Below are 22,374 nucleotides of genomic sequence, written 5' to 3' on the forward strand. Positions count from 1 at the left end.
AGCTGTGTCCCAATGAATCTTCTGTTATACCCCCATAGTATCGCCTTTGTGCAGTTATCTGGGATACTGAGGGCCTTTAAATTTACCTTTCAGCACTTGGACCAAGTGCGTTGTACTAAAGAGTGGTGCTAGTTGAAGCTGTCTAGATTAATGGACCCTAGTCTTAATCATGTTATCGACATTCTTTGCTCTCTGGCTGTACAAGCAGAAATCTTAAAACCCCTACATCTACATGATCACTCATGACCACAGCGCACTTAAAAAAAAAATACATTAAGAGTTTGGGTATTGCTGTTGTGATGTATTATTGGTCTAACGAACTGTTATTTGTAAACGAGACTGAATAAAGATATTGGCCGAAAAACGGGTTATATTGAGTTAACAAAAGAATTACGATACCCAGCAGTTGCAGTCATCCCATCGGGACGCAAGCAGTATTCAGTTCAGAAACAAACAGCACAATCTCTCCCCACACCGTTGCATTGTCATAGGGAATGTAATCCTATGGGGAGTTGCCCGGGCCAGTATTATGTAGAATGATGCTGAAGACCGTTCGGGTTAATGACTCATGGAGAACAGTTGATGAATGCCATCGGAGTCTGAGGCCGCGCCGCTCTAACTCGGGACTGCCATTTTCAATGACTTGCTTGCCCTGTCCTGCGTGTGCGGCTCCCTCGCATGTCCATAACGTACTGTTCATTGTCCTCGTTACTGCCCTTCCGCCAACTTTCTTTGCTTGCTGCCCCTTGGTCTTTCTTTGCTGTTTCCTCATCTCCCCACTTCACCCTTCGATATCCTGTCACCACCTGCACGCGCTGCTACATGATATAGATTTCGCACCTGGCCTGCCTTTTGTTCCTTTCTTTGCAGTTTTATATAGCGCGAACTAGACATGACTGTATTAGAGCGCTTTACATGAGCATCGGTTGCACTACAGACGGACACGTTCATTTATAGGCACGGGTAAATTACATGATTTGCCCGGAATCACAGGATGCTTGAGCCCCCCGCCAGTCTCGAACCTGGTCCCCCAGGGTCAAAGTCGGCCGCTCTAGCCGTTAATCCACATCCTCTCCTTGATTCGTTCGCGGCGATCCAGGATCTGCCTGACTGCCTCTACATTTTTCTGAGTTCTCTGATGCTCCCTCATTTGTTCCTACCCGTTCCTCCTGATCGATCTGTGATGCTCTCTGATCTGCCTCTAATAAATATTTCTAAGTTGTCTGAATCTTTGCACGTGCTGCTCCTCGAGCTCACTTTAGAACTTCCGGGTCACTCTGTGCTCCTGCTCTTTTACCTATCTTTATTTCTTCCCCATCTGTTTGTAGTGATGTCTGCCGTTTCTACCGCAGGTGAATGAATGCTGCTAGGTGTACAAGCTCACCCACCCTCACATTATTACTTACAGCGTTATTACAGTAGTATACACAGCATTGACATGAGAAAAGAGCTTTCTATTGTCTGACTGCCTGTCACTTTGACGTAAGAAAGGAGAATGCATGCTAGTAAACAGTATATTACTCTATGCACATCTGCATATATTTTCTATGTCCATTCTGGTTCACTGCCATTTTGTTTAATGTGTGCGTACGTATATTTTGTAACCTTCAGGTTAATCAAATGAAAGTGTTTTTTCAAACCAGTCCAGCATGCTCCTACTCCTTCGTCATCGCGCACGTGCTGAAGAGCACTTTTGAGGCTGGCCTCTCTGCTCTGCTCCCCCCCCCCTCGCACCCCCCCCCCCTACCCCCCTCTCAGCCTTGCACAATTCACCACAGCAGGGAGCCCCGGCTTCCCCTCGCCCCTGCTGACACTACCTGCCTCCGCCCCTGCCCCCAAGGTGACGACACTCCTGGACGGCCCTGGGAGCGGCAGGTGGAGGCGAGGACCGGGAGGCCGCCGGGTCCCCGAGCATGCTCTGTGGTGACCACGGTGGGGTGGGAGTGTGACTGACTGCGACACTGCGACACTGACCTGTCAATCGTTTTAACAGCAGGAGGTGAAGACGGGAGCACTGGAATTATGATGCAAGGAGGAGCAAATTATGAAGCAGGGTTGACCAAATGTGGCAGGCAAAGGTAAATTATGCGGTACTTGTGGCAGTATTACTTTATTATTTTGTCCTTTTATGCATGTTACCGCTATCTGGACCAAGGGGTTTCCCCCTCAGCACCAGCACCATTGACAACGTTTTTAGTAACTTTTGGTCCGTTAGAGCGCGAAAGAGTTTTTTTTTCGTAATCTGCAAATTCTGCAGCAGTAGATGGATTATGTGGCTAGTGCAGAAAGAGCTCCAGCTAGCAGTTGCATAGTTCCAATGATCCTGGATGTCGGCTGGGTGGTGGAACAGTGTGGCAACGGAGTACCAGGTTGTGTCCGGATTCACCCAAGTACGTAGCAAGGGCGGTCATGTTTGGTGGGACCTGCTTCAGAACAGCCGAGGGCCCATTATTAAGATTGTGCAACACTGAGCGACATGGGGGCTTGTGCAACCTTCGATTCTTTAGAAGTGTTATGGGCCTGGGGAAATAGAGGCACATCTGTGACCATGGCAGCCTTCCCCTAGAGTCCTTCTTTACAGTTAAGCCCCCCCAGCCCAGAGATTAAGCTATTGACATTGTAAATGACAATGCCATTTATTTATCTGTTTTCAAAACCAACACATAAATAAAAATGTTGTCATTTACAATGCCAATAGCTCTAACTTTTGCAAAGGCGAAACCGTTGCATTGTAAATGCTTGGTAAACAATGTCGCCAGAGTTTGTGTAGTAGGATGTCAGTGTGTTGTCGACGTTTCGACCCCCGAGTGCAGGATTGAATGGTGTCCTTACGGTGGGGTCTTCATCAGAACTGGACTATGAAGAGCACTTAAAAGCAGCAATGGGGAACCTCCGCCGTGTGAGTGGTGGTGGTGGACCTGGTTAGGCTCTCAAAAATGAGTGGAAGCATGCAGTAATAGGTAAACAGCTTCCAATACACTGGGAATCAATCCCGTGGAGTATTTAACTCGGGACGGATGCTCTGAATGAATTTATTGCCAGTCGGGTCACCCCCCCTCACTGTTATAAATCGTGGGAAAATGGGTCCCCCGACTTCAAAGACAGGGGGTTCTCAAAGACACTGGCATAGCTAAAATCAGTAGTCAGAGATTACTTGGAAAATGTGAAAATCTTCTCAATATGCCAGGATCTGGTTCCAAAACAAGAAGGACAGCCAGAAAGCCAAGGCCTAAAGGAAGCTGACCCACACACACCAGTGGTTTAGAGGGAAGACTCAAAGCTCCTCTTTGTATGTGTATATGTGTGTTCTGTGGTGACATGGGGTCAGGTAGTGAAAGCTGTCTGGAGTCCGACCTAAAAAGATTTTAGATAAACAATTTGTTTTATATGACTTCACTGCAAAAGCCTTTTGAACTGCAGTAACATCAGTTGTTACTATAATCCAAATCAATGCTGCCCATTTTATCAACCGAGAAAGTAACAATGGCTGTGACAGCACTGCCAAAAACGATGCCTTTGAGCCGCAGGTTCGTGCAGTGCGGTACTAGAGGCGTTAACCAGCAGAGTTATCACAATAGTTTGCAAATATATGTAAATTCAAACATGGGCAATATGCTATACCAAACCTGATAGGAATATTTATTACCAGCTGAGCACGTGTGAATGGACCGGTTCTTCCCATAGTCATGCTGATAGGACAGCACTTCTGCCCTAATTATTGTAGCATTCCATCCAAGAGGCATCTTCCTCAAATTCAAAGTAAGCTTCAATACAGCTGTTGTGACTTAGGAACCGCTGTATTCCGCTGGGGACCTATTGCTTGACCCTTTCTTAAAATGACGCCTTTGTCACACCGTCCTATATTGGACTCTCCCTAAGGACCCTACCTTTAAAGGTCACAAGATGAACCTGAAGAAGGTCACTGTATGCTAAAGCATGGAGAGCGATGATTTCTTGGCATTGAACATTGGCTTCAAACTGCTCATTCTGAAGTCATTTGCGGCTGAAGGGGTTTTCAGGTGGTGCCCGTCTTGAGACCTAATCTTGCCCTCTGAGTGCGATGAAGAGTCACATGATCTGGAAGAGGAGACCTCTTAAAAGGGTTTGTAAATGCACTCACCCAAGTGGTTTTGACTGTTTTTAGATTGCCACAAAAGGTGTTTTTTCTTGTGAGCAATTTTAACGATGCATTGGATTGTGTGCACTGTTGACATTGAATCTGTTGGTATCTGCTTCATTTGTGGCTGAAAGGCTGTTCAGCTGTAAGTCACTCAGGGCACAGTCTCACTTTGTGATTTGGGTAGGAAGATTGACAGATCTAGCACTTCACTATCAGAGGATTTTACGTTGCATTTTCTTCACCATCAAAGGATTTTACATTAAGACTCAACCATGAATCAAGCCATTGGTGGGTATGGGTGACATTATTGTCCTCACAAAATCACTGGAAGAGCACAAGCAAAGGACATGAGCGGTTGACAAAAGAAGACCTCAAGCTGTCGCTTGACAAATGTCAGTTCTGCTGCTCCGGGGTCAAGAAAGTTGGTCAATTAATGTCAGAATGAGGAGAAAAAATGGACCCAGTGAAAAAGCAAGACCTCAACCCTGGCCTGAGACCAACATTTTTCAAGAGTTGTGAGATTCCTGGAGGTCTGCAACTTGCAACTACCACTTTTCCTGGGATTGCAGAGATTAGCTCGCCCCATCTACCCGCAAACCGGGTACCCCCAAACCAAAAGGAACTAGCTGAATACTTGCCAACCAAATGGCCATATCGCAAAGAATGAGTGTCATTCATGCCCAAGTAGGTTGAAGGATGCAAGAGGTCCCTCTGAAATCTGATTCGTAAGCTGTTCACTTTACCTACTTAGGCACTTGCAGTCCCCAGCCATTCGCACCTGCTGCATCGTGACACCAGTACAACAGCGAGAAGGCAAGCAGTCAATACCTATCGCCCACTCCAACAACAGCATGTCTAGATTAGAAACGAAGTGTGCAGTACGCAGCCTTAAACACAGTCCTCCACAACTAACCTTCTGCAGTCTAGCGCTTCCACCTCTTCACTCTGAGTGACATAGTAAACTTCCCTGTCGCTTGCATGTACAAAAAGCTTACAACACATTACAGAAGTGTGCAACTACAATACCTTCCATTCCTGAAGCGTAGAATCACTGGGAAATGTTTCCATGATCTCTAATCCGATCTGATGAGGGCAGGAGGCACATTTTTAGACGTGGAAAGAGACATGGTAGGAGGCCCTGGTGGGTTTCTCTTGTCAGGTAGAATTCCTAACATTATAAGGACACTCTACCCAGTTTCTTTGTTTTCCTTTGTTTCAGACTGTTCTTTAATATTAAGTATTACTGATGCTTTTTTGCACAGACCATTATCATGTTTACTCCCCTTCTGCATTAGAGGCTGAATATAATCTGTGGGCAAAACTCTTCCTAGACCACTGTCTCTGGATCCATTTGTGGGGTATGCTTCCTTACATTCTCTGACACAAAGGGTGGAATACAGTGTTTAAACACTCTCCTGACAAGTTCACCTTGATGAAGCAAATATTAAGACCCCATAAACCTCTCTGGGTAAGGGAGCTAACCATGGCAACATCTGCTAGGACTTCACAAGGTCAGTCAGTTTCACTTACTTTGATGAAGCAGCTATTGAGACCCCATACAATCATCAGGGTTAGGACGCTAACCATAGCAGCGTCTGCAATGACTGCTCAAGGTCAGTCAGTTTTTTTTTGTTGTTTTTACACAGAGTATTATATAGCGCGGACTTGACCCAAACCGGGTATCAGAGCGCTTTACATAGCACCAGTTGCATTACATGAGGACACATTAATTTTTGTTAGGCACGGGAGATTAAGTGATTTTCCCAGAATCACAGGATGTTCAACGTCATTGCCGAGACTCAATCCCAGTTCCCCAGATTCGAGGTCGACCGCCCTAGCCATTAAGCCAACTCCTCTCCCCCAAGGTTTCACTTACCTTGATGGAGCAGCTGATGAGAGAGCCCCGGGAATGAGCCTTCATCAGGGACTTGAAGAGTTTCTTCTTCTTCTCCAGGTCTGCTGAAATGTTCTCCTCATCCAAGCAAACGGGTTCCGAGATACCGCCCGTGAAGTCCACCAGGGCCTCGCTGGTATTACCGCCCTCCATAGTCTCGTAGCAGCCATTCAACCTGAGGGAGACGGGGACAGAAGCAGGTCAGCGGAGCCATGTTGTAGGACAGACTGAGACAAACTCAAAGAAATACAAAGTCAAAGAGCGCCAAAGACAAAACAGGCCACCAACAGACTGAGGCAGACAGATACTAGAAGAAAAAACTTGCAATGTCATTGTGTCTGACTTGCATCCTGGTGCGCTCAGTGGAGGCAGCAGTTCCAGTCGTCAAAAAGTAAGATCGTGCCCAACAGAAACTGGTGCACCTAACCTGAGACAGATACTAGAACAAGCATTTGAACTGCCATTTTGTCTTGTTTGCACTCTGAAGAGCTCTGCAGGAACTCGCCCGCTTTGCTGCTACCGGGAGTCCCTCTCTGCTCTTGCGAGAGATCTGGGAGCATTTTTTTTGTCTTTGGTCGGCGAGCTGCTGCCCCTGCCCGACTATACAATGGCGTCAATCTCTAAGAATTACACATGCTGTATTATAGCTTTTTCTCGGATACCATATAAATCCGCCTGGCTGCTGGTGAGCTTAAGTTGCAGCAGTGGGCATTTTTCACTTATCTGCAGTCTCACAAATGTGCTTCGTGTTCACCTGCCTCCTACTAACTCTTTTTCTCCAGCCTTCTGAAACTTTGCCCTCATTACAGACTTGCAGCAGAAGAGGAGTCAAACACTTGCTGCTGCACTGGAGGGGGAGGAACACTTCCCTGTCCCAGAGATGTCCAGAGTGGATTATGGGGGGGGGGGGGGGCAATAAAGAGGATTTACCTGCCCCAGATATGCCAGAATGGATTAGGAGAGGGAATAAGGAGGATTTACCCGCCCCGGAGTTGTCCAGGATAGATTATATGGGGGCATAAAGAGGACTTCCCTTCCCCAGAGATCCCCAGAGTGGATAATGTGGGGGATAAGGAGGACTTACCTGCCCCGGAGATACCAGAATGGATTATGTATGGGATACATGGTCGCCCCCACGCTCCTCTGCTGCTTGCCTCCTGCTGACGCTTCCTGTTCCTGATTCCTGTTCCTGATCGGGCGACCCAACCGCCGCTGAGCCGCCCGCTCGCACCAGCTTCTTCCCGCCGCTGCCTCCCTGCGGCCACGCCCCCGATGGACCTACGACGCCGCCACCCTCATCGCACTCAAACCCGACCGAACAAGAGCCTGCCACCGAGCCACCCCGAGACGCACCCTAGGACCCTTCACCTGTCAAGCCTGCAAGTTTACCTGCCTCCGGACCTGCACCACAGCTACCAAGCCGAGCACCAGGAACAACCACCTCAAGTGCATCCTGCTCAACACCCGCTCCATCCACAGACATGCCATCGAACTTTGGAACCTGCTCGACACAACCTCACCAGACGTCGCCTTCCTCACAGAAAACTGGATGAACGCCTCCTCAGCGCCCGACATCGCCATCGCCATCCCAGACGGATACAAGATCATCCGGAGAGACCGCGTCAACCAGACTGGGGGAGGCATCGCCATCGTACACAAGAACACCATCCGCATCACGACCGACTCCAACGACACCTTCGCCGCCGCCAAGTATCTCCACTTCCAGATACACACTGACCCAAAGACGACCCTCAGAGGCACCCTCGTCTACAGACCCCCTGGACCACGCACACAATTCAGCGAAGACATCACGGACTTCATCAGCCCGCACGCCCTCCGCTCCACTGACTACATCCTCCTAGGGGACCTCAACTTCCACCTGGAGAACAACAAGGACCGCAACACCGCCGCCCTGCTGGACAACCTCGCCAACCTCGGACTCAAGCAAATGGTCAACACCCCCACCCACTACGCCGGCCACACGCTTGACCCCGTCTTCTCATCCAGCAAGCACATCACCTTCAGCCACTCCACCGGACTTCACTGGACCGACCACAGCTGCGTCCACTTCAGCTTCAGAAGAACCACGACCCACCGCCACCCGCAACAGGTTCCTCACAGGAGCTGGAGCAAGATCACAGCCGAGCAGATCACCACCTCCCTCAGCCAGAACCCACCCGCCAGCACAACAAACCCCAACGAAGCAGCCCGCAACCTCACACAGTGGCTGACCGCCTGCGCCGACGACCTCGCTCCACTAAACAACCCTCCCAGCAGACCAAGAAGCAAGAAAGCCTCCTGGTTCACCGACGAACTCAAGGACTCCAAGAAGAACTGCCGCACCCTCGAGAAAGCCTGGCTCCTCGACCAGACCACAGACAACATGACCACCCTCAAACAAGCCACCCGCAAGCACCACCAGCTTATCCGCACCACCAAGAAGAAATCACTGAAGGAACGACTGGACAACAACGCCCACGACAGCAAGGAACTCTTCAGCATCGCCAAGGCGTCAAGGAGTTCTCCAACCCCAGTACCGGCAACAACGACATCACTCCTTCACAAGATCTCTGCGACTCTCTCGCCTCGTTCTTCCACCGCAAGATCGCCGACATCCACAACAGCTTCGACGCACCATCCACGCACCCAACCGTCGAACCAGCGCCCCCCACCACCACCCTCCGCATCTGGACCACGGTGACCACCGAAGACCCAGCCCACACGATGAACATCATCCACTCCGGATCTCCAACCGACCCCTGCCCCCACCACGTCATCAACACCTCCTTCAATACAGCCACCTTCCCGGAGAGCTGGAAGCATGCCGAGCTCAGCGCCCTACTGAAGAAACCAACAGCGGACCCCACCGACCTCAAGAACTTCCGCCCCATCTCGCTCCTCCCTTTTCCTGCCAAAGTCATCGAGAAGACCGTCAACAGACAGCTTGCAGCCTTCCTCGAGACGAACGGATCCTTTGACCCCTCGCAGTCCGGTTTCCGAGCCAACCACAGCACCGAGACCGCCCTCATCACAGACACCGACGACATCAGAACCCTGCTCGACAACGGGGAAACAGCGGCCCTCATCCTCCTGGACCTCTCTGCAGCGTTCGACACCGTCTGCCACCGCACTCTAGTCCAACGACTCAACAACATCGGGATCCAAGGGAAGGCACTGGAGTGGATCATCTCGTTCCTCGCCGGAAGAACACAGAGAGTCCGCCTCCCACCGTTCCGATCCGAGGCCACCAAAGTCATCTGCGGCGTACCGCAAGGATCATCACTCAGCCCCACCCTCTTCAACGTCTACATGAGACCTCTTGCAACCATCGCACGCCAGCACAACCTCAACATCATCTCCTACGCCGATGACACCCAACTGATCCTCTCCCTCACCAGAGACCCCCCCACCGCCAGAACGAGCCTGCACGAAGGGATGAAAGACGTCGCCGAGTGGATGAAGAACAGCTGCCTGAAACTGAACTCAGACAAGACGGAAGTCCTCATCATGGGACCATCGCCCTCCGCCTGGGCCGACTCCTGGTGGCCCCCTGCCCTGGGCACCGCACCCAAGCCAACCGACCACGCACGCAACTTGGGCTTCATCCTGGACTCTTCCCTCTCGATGACCAGACAAGTCAACGCCGTCTCCTCATCGTGCTTCAACACCCTGCGTATGCTCCGAAAGATCTTCCAATGGATCCCGACCGAAACCAGGAAGACGGTCACCCAGGCACTCGTCACCAGCCGACTGGACTACGGGAACACCCTCTACGCGGGAACCACAGCCAAACTACAGAAAATACTCCAGCGCATACAGAACGCCTCCGCCCGACTCATCCTGGACATCCCCCGACGCAGCCACATCTCCGGCCACCTGAGGGACCTGCACTGGCTCCCCGTCAGCAAAAGGATCACGTTCAGGCTCCTTACCCACGCACACAAGTCTCTCCACGACCTGGGCACCAAGTACCTCAACGACCGCCTGACCTTCTACACGCCCACCCGCCAGCCACGCTCTACAAGCCTCGCCCTCGCCGCCGTACCACGCATCCGAAGAGCCACCGCCGGAGGAAGATCCTTCTCCTACCTGGCAGCGAAGACATGGAACGCCCTCCCCATCCACCTCCGGCTGACACAGGACCATCTCGCCTTCAGGAAACAACTCAAGACCTGGCTGTTCGAGCAGTAGCGAACCCCTCCCCAAAGCGCCTTGAGACCCTTCCGGGTGAGTAGCGCGCTATACAAATGTTATGATTGATGATTGATTGATTAAGGAAGATCCTGAATAGGATGAAGATGTCAGAGGTGATTATGTGCAAGGGACGCACCTCATTGAAATTCTTCATCTCTGCAGTGATCTTGCCTTTCCTATTCTGCTTTTGTGCTGTACCGCTACAGAGTGCCAGAAAGTATGCCATTAACTGGGACCATGTATAAATCAGCTATCCTAGTTAGGAAAGTTGCATTTTACGAAGAAAGGATTGCTCTGGCAGGAAATAAACAAAAGGAGATCGTTGCCATTCTGAAGGAACTGAGTCAAAAAGGGGAAAATATGCCCACAATTGCTCTCCCGAACTGAGATAGATTCCAGGATTTCTTTCTCCAGAAAGTTGTAGACATTGTTTCGGAAATCGCCACAACCCCCATTGACTTCAGCTCTCTGGATCAGATTAGCCCCCCTGCCCTAGCAGCCATCTGTCTAGCTTCCCAAGTTTTGATTCTGCCACCCTGGCTGCATCAGCAAAACAGATTAAATCAGGCTCTCGAATGGACCCTTGTCCTCCGAGGCTTTTCCAAATTGCTCTGCCGGGATTGGAAAGGCAGGCTCTGGGATTACTCAATGAGTCTTTAGACCTGGGCTATTTACTAACTAACTTGAAGGAAGCAAGGGTCACCCCCCTATTGAAAAAACATGGGGCGGATACGGCAGCCTTACAAAACTACAGGCCCATCTCACAGCTTCCGTTTCAAGCAAACATTTTGGAACAACACATCCTGAAAACACTTGCAGAATACTTAGATGATCACCAATTGCTCCACAGTAGACAGGCGGGCTTCAGAGCACACCATAGCACAGAGCTGGTGATGGTGTCCGTCCTGGACGAGATCAGAGTTAGGGCCGATAACAAACAGCCGAGTGCTCTGATTTTATTAGATCTGTCAGCAGCATTCGACACGGTCAGCCATAACATTCTGCTGAACCGTCTGTCGAATCTGGGCATAAAGGGGCAAGCACTTCAATGGCGAAGATTCTTCCTGACTGATTGCAGATGGGTGAGCTGCTGTCGACCTTGGACTCCCTGACCTGTGGAGTCCCCCAGGTTTCTGCACTGTCTCCCCTCCTCTTTAATATCAATTTGCAGCCCTTGATGGAGGCTCTAACACGCAGAGACTGCCAGGTCTTTAACTACGCCGATGACACCCAACTCCTGGTCCGGCTTGACAACACCGGCCAGCTCAAAAATCAGTAAAAAATCTACTTAGGTTTACTGTTAACTGGACGGCAGCCAATTCCGAGGTGCTTAATATTCCAACTCATAATAGCCCTTGGTGTGACCTCTTTTGGCCCCCAGAGTTAGGTGTGGTCCCAATCCCAGTGTAAGTAGTAAAAAGCCTGGGACTGAAAATTGACTCGGATTTGTCTATGTCCTGCCAGGTTTCTTCGGTTGTGGGCATCTGCACGGGTTTACTTAGGCAACTGCGGAGACTTGTTCCTCTCCTCTCTACTTCTGCATTACAATCAATTGTTTCCGCCACTGTCATTTCTCGGCAGGATTATGGGAATGCCCTCTATTTGGGCATTCCCCAGTAGTTCCTCAGGAGTTTGCAAGTTGTAGAAAATGATGCGGCCAGGCTCATTTTTAGACTCCCTAGGAGAACGCGAGCCACTCCATTACTACATAAATTGCACTGGCTGCCCATTGAAAAGCACCTGCAATTTAGTAGTAGTAGTATTTATTTGTTGATTAGTTAAAATCATTACAAACAAAGATAGATAAAAGCAACCAACATAAACAAACATATACCAAGGACAAAGTTATTATCATCTTAAAATGATCATCTAAAAATGCATTAATACAGTCAATTCCCTAATGATATTAAAACGTTTACACAGTGAATAAAATACAGGTATTAAGTAAAGTACAATATATTAGCAGCAATCACTATTATAGCAGCATTTAACTAAAGTGACAGTTGTTAGCAGTAGGAAATACAAATATAAATACATTTTTTTTGCTGTTTTCCATGTGCAAGCTGTAATAAAGTGCTGTGTGCATAACTATAGTAAATTATACTAATAGACCCTTCAACTGGCATACATTTTGATTCAAAAAATTCTTAAAATAAATTTCTTTAAGTATTTTATATCACGAAAAATGGTTATTTACTTGTTCTTCGTCTTTGAGTTTCTTCTCAACAATAGTGATGAACTTAACAAAGTGATAAATAATTTTTATATTCGCCCCACTCAAACAGGTAATAATCGCTTGCCTGCATGTTCTAATTCCTAGTTCATTAAAAATTGGTTTTAGGATCAACTTCCGAGCCTCTGCCAAAACTGGGCATAAGGTTACTATGTGTGTTAATGTTTCCTCCCTTTGACTACAAAGCCTGCAAATGCTCGATGACCATTGATTTTCCCATTTTGGTATACCATCCTTTGTCGGATATCTTCCCAGCCTTAAATACATAAATTTATTCTTAAGCCTAGGTTTTAAATGATAAGACAAGTAAGATTGAGGTGACAGCCTACCGAAAGAGTTAGCAACTGTCCAGAAATGACTTATTTTCCTTAATTCCTCCTAGTCTGCTATAGTTGTTAATAATGCGGCCATTTGATTAATTTCTTTTTTTAAAACTATCCTGCTCCTCATTTCATCAGCCAAATTAGAGCAGTCAAAGTTATTTATACATTCATTAAAATACAGCTGCCAATTTTTTGAATATTCCCCTTCTGAGATTTCAAGCCAGCATAACTTTGCCAATGATCCTTCCTCCGAACGCACTAATTTTAAAAGAGTCTTCAAGAATGTAGATTGACGTGCCAGAGATTGGTTTTTCAAACCAAATTCCAGTCTTATGTTTGCTCGACTAATATATTTGGGGATTTTAAAAACAGATTTATATATTCTAATTTCTATATCGTCGAGCACTTTCGCGTCTTTGCCCCTAAAGATAATTGAGCAATATTCCAAAGATGGCATTAATTTTGCTCGCATCACCTTTATCAGATGGTCGTAGTTGGGGCATAATAGTTTGTCTCTTAATTTTCTAAAAGCAAATGCAAGTGAGCAACCCCTGGCTTCAAGATTGTTAAAATGTTGTCTAAAAATCAGACCATCGTCAAACGTGATTCCAAGGTATTTGTATAATTTCACATTTTCAATCACCATACCGTTAATATTCCACTCTTTACTCATAGGCTTCCCTTTTCCCATAGTCATTATCTTTGTCTTTTTTATATTAATTGTCAGACCATTTTGTGTAACATAACCGTTAAAGAGTTAATTAACCTCTTTAATCCTATTTCTGTATGGCTCATTAAAATCGTATCATCTGCATATTGCATATATTTGATTTCCTGACCATGAATAAAAGGCGAATACGAATTTATATTTTTAAAATGGGCTGGTAAATCAGCCATAAAAAGATTAAAAAGGCAAGGAGCCAAAACACAGCCTTGTTTTAGTCCCACATTCGTAGCTAGACGTTGGGTCATATGTTTACCATCGCCTATTTTGATTTGCACCCAGGTGTTGGAGTATAACAGTATAATCATTTTTAATAGAGACTCTGGAATACCCCAATTCCGTAGCTTCCCCCAAAGAATATTTCGTGGCACAGAATCAAAAGCGGCTTTTAAATCAATAAAACAAACATATAATCTTTGCTTCCTAGTTTTGGCTCTCTCACCTAATAACGTTAATAAAATCACATTTGTGTGGGTTGATTCACCCCTTCTAAACCCAGTTTGAAATTTAGGAATCAGCTCCTCCTGTGAGGCCCAAGTCTTTAGCTCATCCAGCAAGCAACTAGCAAATACTTTTGCCTCTACATCAGTGAGTGTAATTAAACGGTAGTTAGCCGGATTATCCTGCGGGCCACTTTTGTAAATCGGCTGTATGATACTCCCGTGCCAGGATAACGGAAGAAAACCTGATTTAAGAATTTCATTAAATAAAAGCATTATTAACTCCGGTCAATTACTCAATTCAGCCTTAAATACTGCATTTGGGATACCATTTGGACCCGGTGCTCCGTTGGATTTAATCCTTTTTATTGCTTTTTTTACTTTGTTGAGCGACCAGGGTTCCATATCCACTCTACATTGAGGAGGAGAGATGCCACCCCCACTGCCCGTATCTTTTACTTTATGCATATCAACTAAACTATTATTACTACATTTATCATTATCTAAATAATCTGTATCAATTTTTTCATTGAAAAAGCTCACCCAGCCCACTTCATCAACATTAGCACTGCTGCCTCTATTATTACCATTCTCAATGTCATTAATGATGCTCCAGAATAACCGAAGGTCTTTGGATTTACATGCATGATGGACCTTTGCCCAAGTTGATTCATAATAGGCTTGTTTTGCTATCCATATTTCCTTCTTGTATCTCTGTTTTAACTCTCTGATTTTACATGATGTATTGAGACGCGGTAGCCTGTTATTGTTCCTGTGAAGTAATCTTATTTCTTTATTAAGTTTTCTTTTTTGATATACTAGGTGGAAAGAATACCATCCTGGTCTCCTGGGATTTAGTGTTATACCCTTACAGGACTCGTCTGTAGCAAATTTTGCTACTAATTTATCACACAGATGGGACCAAAGCTCAACCATAAACTGCCCTTCAGCATAAGCAGAATGCGTATCTTGAATTAAACAGCCAAGAACGCCCAAGATTTTATCCTCAGTTTTTCCATTCCATGTTAACCTTTTAAGAGTAAAGGCCGTTGGAGCTTTTATCAAAGTCCTAGTTTCTGGCAGGTACTCCGGATCAATGTCAAGGAGAATGACTTGTGGATTGTGATCGCTTTCGATCCTTGGGACAATCTCGTAATTTTTTACTAAATTATATAATTTCTCAGACAGTATAGTATAGTCTATTACAGAGGAACAGTCAGCTTTAATAAATGTAGGAATATTATCCGAATCCTGCAAAATCTTTAGGTTATATTTTTTTAACTCATTTTCTGTCCATTGAGCTAACCGTTTTAAGTCAAGAGTCTGCCTATTAAAAGGAACAAAGTGCATATTAACATCACCTGAAATAATAAATACTGAATCCAAATGCTCATAATATAAAGTTTTTACCATTCCCCATAGCAGGATTATTTGAGAGGATCTAACTTTCTTTTTGCAACTTAAATACACATTTAATAAGATAATTGAATGACTGGCTATTAGTTTAACACACTGGAGCCATTTTACATGGAGGTCAATTTCAAAGTGAGATGCTTTAAGGTTTGTAGAAATATATATAGAAAGACCACCACATGGGCGACCTGAATTGGCTTCATGTGTTGCACTATTACAGTATTCAATATAGCCGATAAGGGGTTCATTAGACGTCGACCAGGTTTCCTGCAACATTATTATACTAGAATCTTTCAGGAAATCCATTACCCCTTGATCTTCAATTAGCGATTTTAAGCCATTGGTGTTCCAGGAACAAAGAGTCAGAGGATTTGAACAGCATCAATCCTTCTTTTCAAGATTTTGCTTAGTTAATATTCCTGGGAGCCAACTCCAATCGTCTTGTAACTCTGGGACTTTCTTCAATGCTTCACAGGTTCGCTAACCAGACTGGCTACTCCTTATCTTGATACCGTATGCTATGTTTAATTCCTTAGATGCGCCTGATGCATTTTTTTAAACTCTGACCTGTTCTATTCTGGCTGTTTTTCTATCATCTCGTTTTTGACTAGCCATACATATTTTATTTTCATCACTTTTTTGCTGCTTTATATCAAGGGGCTCGTTTGGAATCAACACCATTGGATAACAAGATGCTTGTGGTCGCTAAACTTTAATACCCCATTTCTCAAATACGCTAACATTCGCCATTATTTTGTCAGCAATGTTCCTGTTTAGCCAAGTTGTAATTGTTATCTCCTTATCGGGGTATTCATCTTCTTTCTTAAATTCCACTACATCCAGATCCGTAGTTACCACATCTTTAAGATATGTAATAACACGTAGTAATATCAAGATATTACCACGGTTTAAAATATCGTGCGGGCCTCTAGATATGTATTGGGGACTGAAGGCTACTTTCCTTGTTTCGGGCGACAGGTTTAAATACTCAATATTCTCTTTCTCCATAATAACAGGGGGGCATGTATTTTCCATAACTGGCGACCCATCTCTTTCCGTCAGCAAATTCACTTCTTCGCCTTCCTTGATTAATCGCTCTTGTGTCCGTAAATGGGCCCCCTGAATGGTTCTATTATCACCTTGCTGGTCAGTGTGATTTGCTAGTATCTGATTAACAATGTTGTTTTGAGCTCCTTGGTCGACCACTAGTTCATTACTTGATATCCGACTTAATTCAATCCCTAGGTCATTACACAGGCTTGTTAAATGACTGTTAGATTTAGCTGGATTCCTAATTTGCTCAGATTGTAAATTATGGCATTCTGCCCTTACACTTATAATTTGATCAGATACTTTTTCCTTTGTTATTATTGGCACTTCCCCTATGGGGACAGAACCGGATGTGCCCTCTACCTCCCCTGTTTTTTTTTAACAACACTCCGATAATTGGTTTACATTTACAATTAGTCCTGATTTCTTATTGGGGCCAAAGATCGGAAAGTATGAATTGTATGAATTTATTTCAGATCCCTTTACTTTCACTGAGTTAGGATCTACACTCACTTCTTTACTAAGAGTTTGTAGTTCATGTGCTTTTTTATTGTGAGTTTTCCTTAACCTTTTCCTAGCCCTTTTTGACAGATTTGTCAGTTTTGATGAAACCCTTATTTCTTTGCTTTGTTTCGAACATGCCTTTTCCAAATTACTTGAGTCATTGATTCCACCAGAAACATCACTGCTCCCCCTTCTATTGCCAAGCTATCTTCTAAAGAATCTAAATGAGGGACTTCAGTGTGAGCTTGTGTATTACTTGCATCTTTTACAGATTGAGGTTTTACATCATTACTCAGACTGCATAAAATATTAGATGGTGCGGTCATTTCCTCCCCACCTTGCCCATTTCTACCCGACAGCGATTTTACTTCTTGCACCATGGAACTTACTACTGAAGGCAGATCCGAGATCTTATCAATCAACTGTGCACAGGTGCAGGTTATATATGAAGTATCCTTATCCGCTTGAACTTTCATAATGAGATTGGTTAGATGCAAGAGTTTTGTGTCAATACCCGCCACATGGGTTGCTAGATTGTTTAATATATCCACCTGAACATCCAATTTGTCTGAGTGGAAATTTAACGCATTAGTGATTGAGCCCATGGTATGTATTAGACAATCCCATAAACTCTGCTCTGTGCTAACCTCACTCTTTTTTTGGTTGACCTCAGCTTTAGATGACGGTATATTCTCTTTGAGGTCTGAGCTACATTGATCGTTTGTACTAAAAGTCTTCTCAGAGCTACCAACATCTTGATCGAACAATGATTTATTAATAGTGAGGCTATTAAAGCTATTCTCCATTGCTATACTTGATTGATCCAGATTAATCAGGCTAACATTACCATCTTTAATTAAACAACTATTTGGGACAGGCTGTAAGTCCTCTGTAACTAGAATGGATTCGCTGGATCCATCTTTGAAAGCTGGAATTCCAACTTCAACTCCATCTCCAGCTTCAGCTACTCGTACATACGTATTATCAAACACACAATCATATTTATTTTCATTCAGTGCCTTCGGCGGAGACAAGTCACTCCCTACATCCAACCCCTCAAAACCCAACTCTTGACTGGCAATTTGAGAATCGTTAGCCAGCCGAGGCCCCTCCTGCGCTGTACTGTCACAGACGTGAATTTGCGCCTGAGCTTGTAACCGCCCTGCTACAATTAAGGGATGGAATGAGGGTGCGAGTGTGGGTGTCAGCGCTTTATCTGTCACAACCTCTTCGACTAAAATCTTCCTGTCCTGCTTAACCGATACAACATCCACTTTTACAGGCAGCTTAGTTTGGGTCAGAACATTAGCAGGGCAACTTCCTTTTTCTTTTTCTTTTTTACACAATGGGGAGGACAGGGGAGAAGACAATATGCACTCACTAAACCCCCCGCTAGGTTCGTCCCTCTCAGAGAACTTTCTTTTATGGTTTTCTTTGTGAATATCTTTATTTGACTGTATTTGATGGTACTTAAAAAAGTAGTCTTTATAGACGACTGCGCCACACATGGAGACTTCATATGAACATAGGGCCAGATGTAGGTAATTCCTATTTACCAACTCTTAAATACCGAATTTTACCGATTCGGTATTTAGGAGTCGGTAAATATGAAGGGGGAGATGTAGGTATTACAGATTCTGTAAATACCGAATCTTTAAGATTCGGTATTTACTGATTCTGTAAATACCGAATCGGTATTGCCCATTGATTCCTATGGGCTTTGAAGCGCATAGGAATCAATGGGCAATACCGATTCTGTAATTACAGAATCGGTAAATACCGATTTTGGCAAGGGTGCAGGGGGTGTCACTTTGACACCCTGTGGCACCCCAAAAATAGGCATGTGCACCATGTGGCACACAGACATGCCCTAAGGGCATGTCTGTCTGTCACATGGCTAGGTGTGCATGCACACATGTGCATGCACACCTGAATTCTGTATTTTAACACCCAATTGGATTGTGTGTTAAAATACCGAATTTGTAGGGCCTTTGGGACTCTGAAGAGTCCCACCTACATTTGGATATTCCGAATCGGTAAAATTACCAATTCGGTATTTTACAAAATCGGTAAATTTACCGAATCGGTAAATTTACCGATTCTGTAAAATCAAGGCCCCTACATGCCATTTTCTAAATACCGGTCGGTAACGGCCGAAAATACAGATTTTTGGCCGTTACCGACCGACCTACATCTGGCCCATAGTCTTTACTTAAAGAAGTGGATAAAGCCCTTTCCTCAGCTGGTATAAACAGATTCTCCTCTGAACAGGCGCTTCTTCCGTTAATTAACACGTCTCCCCCCTGTTCTCCATTTCCCTTATCCCGGCTAGGTCCGGCTAGGTCTTTTCCAATCTCTACCATCACTTCTGATTTCTCCTCAATCGACTGGATTCATTTAGATTTTTGCGGGGCTCCATGCTGGACACCAGACCTCATCATGAAATGCACAAGATCACTCAAGGACCACTCCGCTCAGCACCTCCTCTTCTCTTTTAAGATCTTTTAAGTTTGTGAGCTTGCGTAGGGTTTTGCAGTTCTCTTGCGTACTCTCACTAACAACCTGATAATTCCTAGTTTCTGTAAGCGCAACACCTCAACACCTCCGCTCTATTCCCACTCCGCCTCCCAAACCTGTCTGCCCCCTCTGGGTTGGAGCAGCTGCCGTCAGGGAGGAACAGCGTGGTTGTTGCTTATGTGGTGACTACTCACTCTGGCGTTGAAAAGCGCTTGTTTTTTTTTTTATTATTTAATTATGCTACAATTTAATGGAGTTTAATGGAGTTCTATCCCAATGGTGTGAGCCTGTTTAACACACTGCTGACAGATTCTTGGCTTGTATATCGGGCAATTGATGTATGAATTGGCTCGGCTACTGTCAGCTACTGTCTTGCTCCTGCTGCTAAGGATGACCAAGGCACCCGTGGTATGGGTTGTTGTTCCTGATTCAATTGATTCTTACTCCGGTACCACTTACTGTTTGGCGTGGCGTAGCTCGGCTGATCAAAGGCAGAAAGGTGCTTAGCAGAGGAAGCAGTCGGGGGAAATTTGCACACTACCGCCGCGGTTGTGGGCTAGAGGTTCATCCGCTATCTGTCAGCTCGCGGGGGGTTCCGTGGGCCCCCGTGGACTTCCGTAGGCTTCGAAAGGGCTTCAAGGGGCCTCCTCAGGGCAGCACAGATTCCGCAGATTTGGCGGGCACGGATTCGGCAAACTGATTTCACATCTCTTCAGCAGCACGCTTGGAATGGCGCTCCGGAGTCTTCCGGAGTCTTCTGGTGACTGGCAATCTGCAGTTCTCTGGCTCCCTCTCCAGGTATGCTCTGTCTGCAGCAGTTACACTCAGGTCCTGGGGCTCAGAGGCTCCACCGTCTCTCGGAATGTGGTCCGGCTGCGGCGCTCTAGCCACGGAGCTCCCAGTACAGCCGAGGCAGCCCAGAAACATCCAAGCCGAGCAAAGCCAACCAAGGCTGCCAAGTGGGCAGCGGGCTCGAATGGCGGCAATCCGAGAACAGCCCCAACCGCGGCAGAACAACCAACAGCCAGCAACAGGCTGTCGGGCAGCGGCCGAGCCGCAAACCACGAGTGAGCCGCGATTGGCAGCAGTGGCAGTGGTAACAGCGATGGCTGGAGCAACGGCAACCCGGTCGCGAGTACCGAAACAGTCAACTCAGGGGTCACTTTAGGTGCAGAATGCACTGATGCGCAGATAAGGACGGGGCCCTCCTTGATTGGGAGGCAGTTGGGGGAGCAAGCAGGAGCTGGGGTGTGAGCAGGGGTAGGAGCAGGAATGAGAGCCGCTGCTACTCCAGCTCCACTCACCTCGGCTCACCTCTCTCAATCAGCCCGGTCACCGCTCCTGTGCGTTCGCGGCTCCGGCTCCGGGCTCCGGCACCGATCGCGGCTCCTGTGCTTCTTTGCTGGATACCGCCACAGCCACACGCCGCACACCTCACCTCGACCCTCTGCTTCGACAGACTGCGGATCGCGGCTCACAGCTCCTCCTCCTCCTCCTCCTCCTCACACGCACCTACAATTTAAGGGTCTTTGTATAGCCCACAAGGCTATTCATGGGGATGCACCGAAATATATAAAAGATCGAGTGAAGAAGTACGTTCCCGGCCAGGCTCTACGTTCTTCTGAGGCCTGTAGACTAGCCTCTTCTAGGTACAATCTTAAAACCAAAGGGGGCAGAGCGTTCTCATTCCTCCTTCCACAGATCTGGAATGATCTACCAGAGAACCTGCAAAAGAAATCGGTTCTGCTTTCCTTTAGAAAGCTTTTAAAGATCTACCTGTTTAGAGAGACATTGACATCGGTCTAAGTTCCGCCTCCGCTGCCACTAGAGTTTCTTATGCTAGCGACCTGTTCTCTTCTCTAGAAGCGCTTAGAGACCAGTGGTGATTTGCGCTATATAAAAATAAAATAACATAACATACATGTGAAATGTGCTTTCTAAAGAATAGAAGGAGGTAGAAAGATCTGGGCCGCCAAGATTCCTCCTTAAAAGCGATCTACTCCATCATAGTGCAGAGGAGTTTCCTTCGGGTATGAAGGTAGATTCGTTGATAGCTGGCGTCTCATCTGAAGGTACAGTCATGATCCAGTTGATAGAAGAGTGAGTATGAGAAAACAAGCATAATCTGAAACCAATGTTTTCCATTAGAGCAAACTCTTACTCAAGATATGCAGTGCATTCTCTTTTAAGGGATTTCCAGACTTTGGTAAAAGGGATGTCAAAGAGAAAAGACTGTACTTCCACCACGGCTATAACGTATCAACAAGTTACGTTCCTTTCAGACATATTTGACTCTTTGTCTGTATTGGAAGCAGACGTCATAGATAGGTGAGGTCATGGAAGGGGGTAGTATACAGAAGGGTTTGTTGATGCACCTTCCCCATACTGCAGCCAAACTGTTTGGTTCCCAGCTAGACCTGGCTACGAAGTCAGCTGAGCAAATTGAGGACTGTTCCTCTCGCTTTCAGAGAGTTCAACTGGGGTGCAAAAAGAGCCTTCGCTCCAGCTTCATCATCCAGCGGGACCTTTCAGCCCTTCCTTGGAATGGATCAAGGCTGGAGGGTCCCATCTTCTGAACAATCTTGACTCAAGGCCTTTTTAAATCGCCTTTTCTCTCCTTTCCAAACCTGACTACACAAAGACTATGTTCATTGACATCGTGAAGAACATTCGCGAAATCGGACAATACTCAATCTCAGATGTCTGGGTTTTGGATAACAGAGAAGGTTTATCCGATTCATCCTTTCAAAAGCAGTAGTCATTTTTTTTCCACATTTATATCTAGATCAGTTTTGTTATTCCCGTTTCAAACACATCATCAACCTCAGCTGGTGTTGGACTTGAAAGAAGTGAGGTCCTTTATTCCATAGCAGGCAATAAAGATGGTGACCCTTAAGTCAATGTTGCTGCTTATCTCTCCAGGCAATTTCTGGCACTTTTAGCCCTGTAGGACACATAGCTA

At 46.1% G+C, this 22,374-nt stretch overlaps 1 protein-coding gene across 2 annotated transcripts in view; it reads right to left on the minus strand.

Moving 5' to 3' along the window:
- The window catches only part of LOC144799820 (calpain-5-like), a 127,915-nt gene that overhangs the window by 43,848 nt on the left and 61,693 nt on the right, over positions 1 to 22,374 (minus strand). For both annotated transcript variants that reach the window (XM_078671391.1, XM_078671392.1), the window contains exon 5: positions 5,997 to 6,189. In XM_078671391.1, the coding sequence (XP_078527517.1) occupies positions 5,997 to 6,189 (193 nt within the window). The remainder of the gene's footprint in view (positions 1 to 5,996; positions 6,190 to 22,374) is intronic.

This window comes from Lissotriton helveticus, chromosome 12, assembly GCF_964261635.1.
Source record: "Lissotriton helveticus chromosome 12, aLisHel1.1, whole genome shotgun sequence".
Lineage (NCBI taxonomy): Eukaryota > Metazoa > Chordata > Amphibia > Caudata > Salamandridae > Lissotriton > Lissotriton helveticus.